This window comes from Eptatretus burgeri, chromosome 2, assembly GCF_056783735.1.
Source record: "Eptatretus burgeri isolate ZD-2024b chromosome 2, Ebu_testis_v1, whole genome shotgun sequence".
NCBI lineage: Eukaryota > Metazoa > Chordata > Myxini > Myxiniformes > Myxinidae > Eptatretus > Eptatretus burgeri.
This window is the reverse complement of record NC_140962.1, coordinates 99,669,334-99,678,427: the sequence shown is the minus strand read 5'-3', so window position 1 is coordinate 99,678,427 and position 9,094 is coordinate 99,669,334. Positions and strand designations below refer to the sequence as shown.

The following is a 9,094-nucleotide window of genomic DNA, read 5'->3' as shown; positions in this document are numbered from 1 at the left end:
AGAATGTTGCAATCCAAACCAACGAGATGATGAAAATTCTTACAAAAACTCCAAGATCGATTGCATTTTTCGAGACTCAAGCTAGCACATCAGCAGATGCGGAATCATGTATGCCACCTGATCCTAGTCCTGAAACTGACAAAGAGGATGAAGGGAATGGTGGTTGTGAAACAAAGGCTGCTGCTACAGCCGAGAATAGTGAATCAGTCTTGAATGCCCCTTGCAAACAAAAGGCTAAAGCCCGAATGGTTTCCCCTGAAGGAATCTTGCATTGACTACTGGCCAAGCTTCGGTCCGGAGATGGGCCAGAATAAAACAGACACTGTGAAGTACTCTGCATCAAAACCATTTTACCCACAGACCCAAGATAAGTACAAGCGACACGATTGTTTTTTCAAAACAAATAGGTTTTATACCTTTCAACAAAATGGAGAAAGTCACAAACGAAGTTGACTGTTCTACAGCCCATCAAATGGTACTGTATATTGTTTCTACTGCACTTTGATGTCATCACACACTGACAAGTTCTCCTGTTCTGAAGGTTCCTATGACTGGAAAAAAATGCTGATGAGAAAACGAGCTGACACAGAGAGAGTGAAGGGCACAGAAATGATCCTTCAGTGCATCTTAGGCTGCAAGGAATCATCTCATCTGGAGAAAGAAGCTGAACAAAAGCAAAAATATTTGGTTGATGTTCTATGACATATTGTGGCAGTGGTCAAGTTTTTGATCGAGACGGTATTTCTGTTCAAAGGAGTCAATGAGATTCTTGGTTCAAAACATCATGGCAATTTTTTAGTTATGTTTGAAGATATTCCTGATTTAGATCCATTTATTGCCAATCACATTCTTGTGTTTGGTCAGAAGTGTAAGGGGAAGAAATCATATCTTTCTTCAGCAGTCTATGAGCAAATAATAATCATATCAGAAAAAAAAATCAGGGTCCATATCAATAACGATATTGAAATAGCACAGTATTTCTCCATTTCTGTAGACTCAAACCCTAATCTCGCACGTACCCCATGCAAGTTAATCGATGAACCTTGTTGGCATTGCTGCAGCTTCTTCTTGCGCAGGAGCTGCAATTTGTTTGGAATGCCAGGAACAACTTTGAACACATTTCTCAGATTCAACTCATCGATGGCAGGTGTTGTGTTCATGTCTGAAATAACATGGTGGTGGATTAACAGTCAAGTCTCTGTCTTGAGACCCGATGATCAGCATGAGCAGATGCAACAGAAGCACTAGCTGGTGGCTGCAAGGTCATTCAAGTAGTGTAGTGGAGAACCACAACAATTGTGCATTTTATGAGAAAAACATGAAATTTCTAACATAATTAGTGCATACCATAAGGTTTATTTTCAGATGTGGAGGAAAGTCAGATTTGACCTCTGAGGACCGTGAGAGGTCAAATCCAAGATGGCCACCAGTCCACCGGGTCTAATGTTCAAACGTGCTTAATTTTGGAACCAAACAGTGTAGAAAAACATTCAAGGTATCATTTCCAACTAAATTGGGGATGCCCATTCATTTGATGATCAATTCATGGCACGATTTTGATGCTTCAGGGAGAGTGGTCCAAAGTGGGTGCCACCCAGTTGTTTCCCTTGTCCAGCCCCAGTCAGATGGATCTGGCATCTCAGGATCCAGGAGCAATGCCTAGTTCCAACAGTTGGCCTGGCAGCAAGTGCGCTTGATGTGCTGTTTGAGTGCTGCCTGGGTTGGAGGAATGGTCTCTAGAGTTCTAGACTTCTGTGTGAAGAGCTGTTTCCTGGCATCATTCACTTCCGTACTCTCACTGGTTCGGTCGTACATCAGCACCACAAATTGCTCTAGCAGTAACATTGATCCTTCACTGACCTCACTTGGCATGCATAGGAGTTCATTGAAAGCATCATTCACCTCTGGGAAAGACTTCCAAGTTTCCCAGGCAGTCTTCTTTCCTCTGCCAGTGAATGCAGATACAGTGTCATACCCGGTGAAAGCGTGAAGGACTGGGAGTGTCAGACACTGCGTTGGATTCATCGTGGCAACCATTTCCAGTATATGAACACCTATGTACAGCTCTGTACAGCTATGTTCATCGTGAACACCTATGTACCGAAAGCTTGACCCGACACCAAAGGCAACCTACAGCTCATCAGGAGCTGTCTTGCTGAATGAAGCCACAGCCAGAACCATCACATCAGAATCAACGGTACGTATTGTCACCTTCTTACACCTCTTTTGTACAGCATCTGCCACATGCAGAATTAGACGAGTGTCGGCCTCCTCTTGTGAACATGGGGCAAAGCGTGCCAAGTATGACTCAGCAGGATAGCAGAGGACTCCACTTCCATCTGTTGCATACAGTTCCTTGCCCTCTGCAAGAGGAAGATGAACAGCTTCACGTGACAGGAAAGCAAACAATTCGGTTTTGTTCTCATTGCATCGAAGGAGGTCCTTCCATTTCTTTGGCATCACAGTAGAAGGAGCCACCTTTTTCCTTGTGCCCTTTCCCCTCTTCTGTTTGGTTGAGGCTTTCAGGCTGGCAGGTAGGTACACATCCCAGACAAGGTCGATGCAGCTGCTTTTCTCAAGTTGAGCAGAGATGCATGGTGCAAACACTCTTTCTCAATACTCTTGAAATGTTCTTGATGTTCCAGGATTTAGCAGTTTAACCACAGCTACACCGTCAAAAATTGTTGCATCAGCCACAGGCGCATTATTGTTTTCAAGCAGATCTGATTCCAGGCAGCAAAGTAGAGCTGCTTTAACCCCAATCCGCATTTTTCCTCCAGTTGACAGAGCTGGCAGGGCTGCTTAGTTTTCATGGGAGAAGAAATTGTCCATGTTTCCATCTCGTGTTTGACAGGAAATGTACAGCCTCGAAAAGAGACCACAGTCACTCTTCACTGCTGTGAGCTGTGCCTTCTGTTATGACTTAATCTTGACCGGTGGCCTACTGAACAGTGGCAACTTGTTCTCTGGAAGTGTTTGTGTGACAGGTGTTGTACACTGTTCTAGCCTTTTTATACGGGCATCTTAAGATTAGTTTCAAATGACATCTCACACATGAGACACCACTGGGTGTTCATTTGCAAATTTCAACTGAATGCTTGTTTTTGGTCAATTTTTTCCTTGACCTTGACCTAAATGCATTTCCTTGAATTCTGACGATATCAAACGGATCATCAAATGAATGGGAATCCCCAATTTAGTTGGGAATGACACCTTAAATGTTTTTCTACACCGTTTAGTTCCAAAATTAAGCGCGTTTGAACATTAGACCCTGTGGTCTGGTGGCCATCTTGGATTTGACCTCTCACGGTCCTCAGAGAGATCAAATCTGACTTCCCTCTACATCTGAAAATAAACATTATGGTATACACTAACTATGCTAGAAACTTCATGCTTTTCTCATAAAATGCACAATTGTTATAATATGAGAGCTTATCTGCTGTACTAAAGCAGTTTTAATAGTAATTGAAGGAGATGCAAAGCAGAAATCCAATGCTAGACATGAAACTAAGAACTTGGCTACCACATCCTATCATCTTGACACAGCATTCCTTTGACATCTGTAGAATACAATTCTAGTCCGTTTCAGCAATACAAATAAGGCACTGCAAGTTTCAGATGTAGATGTGAAAACAGCTGTCGATCTTTTGTCTTCTCTGAAAGCATTTCTAGTGTTGTCATGTGACCGCTTTGAGGGCTTTAAGAAACAACGAAAGGAAATTTCAAACAACTCAGAATACAAGCCAAGAGTCATGTTGTTCAGAGGGACAGCCAATACGACTACAATGAGTCTTCAGAAGAGGCAGTCTTTTCATTAGATAATACTTCCGCTGCGAGACATTCTTGGTCATAATTGGCAGCCAGATGTTCTGCGTATGAAATGGTCAACAACAACTTCAAGGTTGTTTCGGATTCCTGTAACCTTAACCTTAACCAGCAGCAGTTCAGATGTGAGGCTGAAAAACTGGTACAAGAATACTCCACAGATCTAAGTGTGGAGATTTTCCCTGGTGAGATGGTGCAGTTTGTTTTTCAAGCAGAGACACTGCAAATCGCCAATAAGCCAAGCTCAGACACTTTCCTAAAACATATTGGTGGCACTTCATATGTACCTATATGCCTGGTGTTGGCTTAATGGTGAGGGTCATGGGCTTGGGATCCTAGGATCCTGAGTTCAAATCCCACTAGGATGTTGAATTAATACCAGGTGGGGTTGACTTTGCCTGTCATCCTTCCGAGATCGGCAAAATGAGTGCCAGCTTGCTGGTATCCTGTGTCGCAGTGTTTACCCATCCAGGATTGTGCCCAATAGCCAAGGAGACTGTTTCAGCAGCAACAACGCTCTGCACAGAATTTGGTCCCGATGGATGGATATGTGCTGATGTGTGATGGATATAAACTGCAGTGGGGAGAGATCTTTCAGCAAGCTTGTGTTCATCAATAAGGTACGGCATACTTCAATGCAACACAACCGACTCGGTCGATGCATTGTGCTTCCTCAGCATTGAAAGTGAACTACTGTGATACCTGGACTTTGAAGATGTAATAAATGAAGTTGCACCTTTGAAGTCTTGCAAATGCTTGTTGTGAATAAGTCCTCCTTTTCAAGTTGGATCATAATTTCCCATGTTCGGTAAACACATTTTTCCATTTGTGTAATTGACTTGATTCTTGGAATAGAGTTTTTCTAGACATAATGCATCCATTTAAATTGCATATTCAAGCTTAATGAGTTTCCGATAATGCGCTCTAATTGTGATAAATTTCATCACATCCTTTAGGAGCCCCCTAAAGTTGAGTGCACTGCCCCCCCCCCCCCCCCGAAAGCCTAATCCGACCCAGCTTGTAATTGTAAAGCAGTGTTACGGTCCCGTGGGAATCGTGCGATTTATTTCGTGTTTTCATTAGTAATTATAAACTTTTGTAAACTAAGGAATGTATCGTTGTCCTAAGCCTCAGTCTCTTTTGTCTTAGATGTTACATCAACTTTTTATTTTATTTTTTGCAGCTCTAACTGGCCTTTTTTGCTCCTAAGAATGAAGAGCTAAACAACGACATCAGATCTTAAAGGAATCCACTTAATTGCTATTTGCTGGAGCACTGAATCCTGGTATCTGCGCTATCCGGCAAGCGTGCAATGAGGGTGGCAATCAATTCCCTCCCACTGGGTAGGAATTTGGAGTTCTTGCGATGTTCTGTCCAACCAATGGCAGCGTGAAGGTCATGAGTCTGACTTCATTTGGCGGAAAGTGCCTTTACTTGGTTTCAGAGAGTTCTCTGAACGCATGCATTCTCATGGCCGGTGAGCACAATGAGAGAAACTGGCCTTGAGATACAGGTGAACTCTGTATGATGACACTCCCTTAGACCATTGACCTTTGAGTTCGGTTGCGAAATCTCAGCTACATCATACACATGTACTTCGACCACTGGAACCTGGGCCCAGATCAGCCGACTTCAATGCAAATAGTTATATTTTGTAGGCAAAAGTTTTCTACTGAACGATCGCACAGAAATGTGTTAAAAAAAATTCCTGAAGCATGAGAGTAAAGTTTACAAAACATTGTAAATGTGGCGTTTTCTACGAACGAAATGCCCACAATCGAACAAGACATACCCCACTTGTGGAAAACACGATGCACACCAAAGACATTTTAAGAGACATTGGTGTATGTTACATCAATTCCTTGGACATCCGAGGGCATAACACCAGGGGGTTGACTCAGCCTGTCATCCTTCCGAGGTTGGCGAAATGAGCACCAGTATACTGGCAATCGGGGCACTGCATCAGCGGCATAGCCGAGCCCCTAACCAATGATGCAACCAGCAGCCAAAAAAGGCAGCACACGATGGGAACCCTAGGGCAACAGCTAAATATTCAAATTTCTGTGATTTTAACCTGGGTTCTCCACATCAGGAGCCATGGCTTCAGTAAGGTAAGCACAACAGGTGACCCCTCCAACATAAAAAGTGACTTTTATCATGATGAAGGCTTTTTTTCCTTTCACTGTAATTTAGTTCCTCAAATAGGCTGCCATCTCTGGAAGTAAATATCAGCCAAAAATATAATTAAGATGATTGGTCAATGAAAGGGAAATGGTATTGTTCTCAAATGATTATGCGGAATTTTTTTTAATTTCATCAATGTCAGTGAAGCTACAGACCCCTTTTAAGTTGATCTGGAAGCTTGACCTCATAACAACAGATGAGAATGACCACTCCTCATAAGTTGAGGCAGTAAAATTTCTTTTGGATTCCAATGAGGCAGGTGAGCATAAACTGGCAGGATCACCTAGAAGTACGCACTTTATTTTCCAAGCTATTTAGCCTGGGTTTGAATCCCAACCCAGCTATAAACTGCCACCCTGGTCTTTCACAAGCAGTGTCATTCATCAATGTGTGTGCAGTCCCTCAGTGGACGTTAAACTGGGTGTTCTGTCTGCTGACATCATTTGACAGATGTTAACGATCCCATGGTGTCCTTTGTGAGAGTAGATGAGCTATTGCTGGCACTCTGAATGAAGGTGTTTCTGCTCTAACCCACAGGGAGCATCACATCAGCGACATCTTTATAATATTTTCTTCTTTTTTAGCTCACCTGGAACGTAGTTTCAGGGAGCTTATGGAGGTGGCACATCGTCCATCAGTCAGTCTGTCCGTCTGTCCACAAATATTTGCAACTTCTTCTTGGAAACTAGACATGCAATTATAATGAAACTTTACCACAAAGTTCATCACCGTGGATGTCCCAAAGTTTGTTCATAGCATTAAAAAAAATCTGGCCCGATAGGGTCGATGGGGGTTGCCCCCCCCCCCAAATAGGTATATGCTTTCTAAGAAACTACACATGCAATTCTGATGAAATTTGACCACAACCTTCATCACCCATGATGTACAAAAGTTTGTTCGCGGCATTAAAAAATAAATCGGGTTCTGACGGGGTCTACGGAGGGAATTTACGGGGAGGTTGCCCACTGAAAGAGGTATTTGTTTTCCTCTCAGAAATGACACACAATTTCGATGAAACTTGACCACAACCTTCATCACCCATGAAGTACCAAAGTTTGTTCACGCCATTAAAAGAATCGGGGTCTCAGGGGGGTTTACGGGAGGGTTGCCCCCAAAATAGGTATTCGCTTTCTTCTCAGAAACTACACACACAATTCTGATGAAACTTGACTACAACCTTCATCACCCATGATGTACCAAAGCTTGTTCATGACATGAGAAAAATTGGGGTCGAAGGGAGTGCAAGAGGGGGTTTCCTCACAAAATATGTATTTGTTTTCTTCGTACACAATTTTGATAAAACTTCATAACAATCTTCAACACCTATGATGTGCCAAAGTTTGTTAACGCCATTAATAAAAATCAAGGTGGAAGGAGGTTTATGTGGTTGCCCCCCCCAAAATAAGTATTTGCTTTCTTCTCCGAAACTACAAATGCAATTCTGATGAAATTTGACCACAACCTTCATCACCCGTGATGCACCAAAGCTTATTCACGGGATTTAAGAGGAATCGGGGTTTAAGGGGGTCTATGGAGGGAGATAACGAGGGGTTGCCCCCCAAAAGATGTATTTTCTTTCTTCTCAGAAATGACACACAATTCCTATGAAACTCGATGACAATCTTCAACACCCATGATGTACCAAAGTTGTTCATGACATTAGAAGAATCGGCTCTGAGGGGGTGTAAGGGGGGTTGCCCCCTGAAATATGTATTTGCTTTCTGCTCTGAAACTACACATACAATTTCGATGACACTTGACCACAACCTTCATCACCTATGTTGCACCAAAGATTGTTCATGGCATTAAAAAAAAAAAATCGGGGTTGAAGGGGGTCTATAGGGGAAGTTGCCCCCCAAAAGAGGAATACGCTTTATTCTCAAAACTACACAAACAATTCCGATGAAACCTGACTACAACCTTCATCACCCGTGATGTACCAAAGATTGTTCATGGCATTATATACAAAAGATCGGGGTCGAAGGGGTCTACAGCGGGTTGCCCCAACCCCCAAAATATGTATTTGCTCTCTTTTCTGAAACCACACCCAAAATTTTGTTGACACTTGGCCACAACCTTTATCACACATGATATACCAAAGTTTGTTCACGGCATTAAAAAAAAAATCTATAGGTATTCATTTCTTCTCCGTAACATATTTTGTGGGTCATCAATGCTTACTTGTAGTTCCCTGGTTATCTTCTCCAGCCGCTACCAGGTGAGCGCCCAGGGGGTATTGCCCTGATGTTTTTGTTGTAGGAGTGAGGCTCATTGAACAGAAAACAAATGATGCAAATGATGACACGTGCTGCCTACAACGAAGGAGAGAGTGTGAACCAAGATGGACACAGCAACTACCTGGAATCCTGATTTGATCCACATAAGCTGAGCAGTTTCAGTGCTGCGAAAGGATGTCCAAGAAAATAAATACATTGGCTGGCTTGGCTTGCTTGTGAAGAACCAATAACAACCAATATAACAATGTATAATTGTGGTTGAGAATCGAACCCAGACAAGACAGCTCAAAAGTAAACATACTACCTTTGCACCTTTTTTCAGATCCATACACATAATAGTGGGGTAATGAAGAAAAAGATTGAAGGAGGAAGAGTATAAATAAGGGTGAGGAAAAGAGAATTAAGGCTGGGAGGAGAATGATTATGAGGATGGGAGAGATGGGGAGTATGTAACCTATATGAAGCCAAATTAAAAAAAATAGATGGCATGTCATTCATTGAGGAGTATATCTTCAGGGTATCGTGAGTTAAGATGTCCTGCTCCACAAATATATGATTACAAAAATCAGGTTTTCACGTCTTTTCCAGACGAGACACAATCGCAAAAATTTGTGTCCACAAATACAATTTCCTCGTGTTCACAGTTTAATATATCACAACGGGCCTGGAATGGACACTTGGGGACAATCATCATTTTATTTCCATGGAATTATTGGCATGTAAAAAGCCACAATACGAACCTGTATGAAAAAATATCTCAAGTTAATAAATATTATCCATAAAGAAAAAGGTGAGCATGTTCAAAATTTGTTTAAACGAAGTCCCATTAATGTGACATGTTGACTTTG

General features: G+C 42.2%; 1 protein-coding gene across 1 annotated transcript in view; it reads right to left on the bottom strand.

Annotated features, from left to right (window-relative positions):
- Positions 1-487: 487 nt before the first annotated feature.
- Positions 488-9,094, bottom strand: part of LOC147032664 (uncharacterized) — a 24,442-nt gene continuing 15,835 nt past the window's right edge. Inside the window, exons 3-4 of the mRNA XM_085858719.1 lie at positions 8,191-8,321; positions 488-1,162 (exon numbers count right to left, since the gene is read on the bottom strand). Coding sequence (XP_085714845.1) covers positions 903-1,162; positions 8,191-8,321 — 391 coding nt within the window. The 3' untranslated portion in view covers positions 488-902. The remainder of the gene's footprint in view (positions 1,163-8,190; positions 8,322-9,094) is intronic.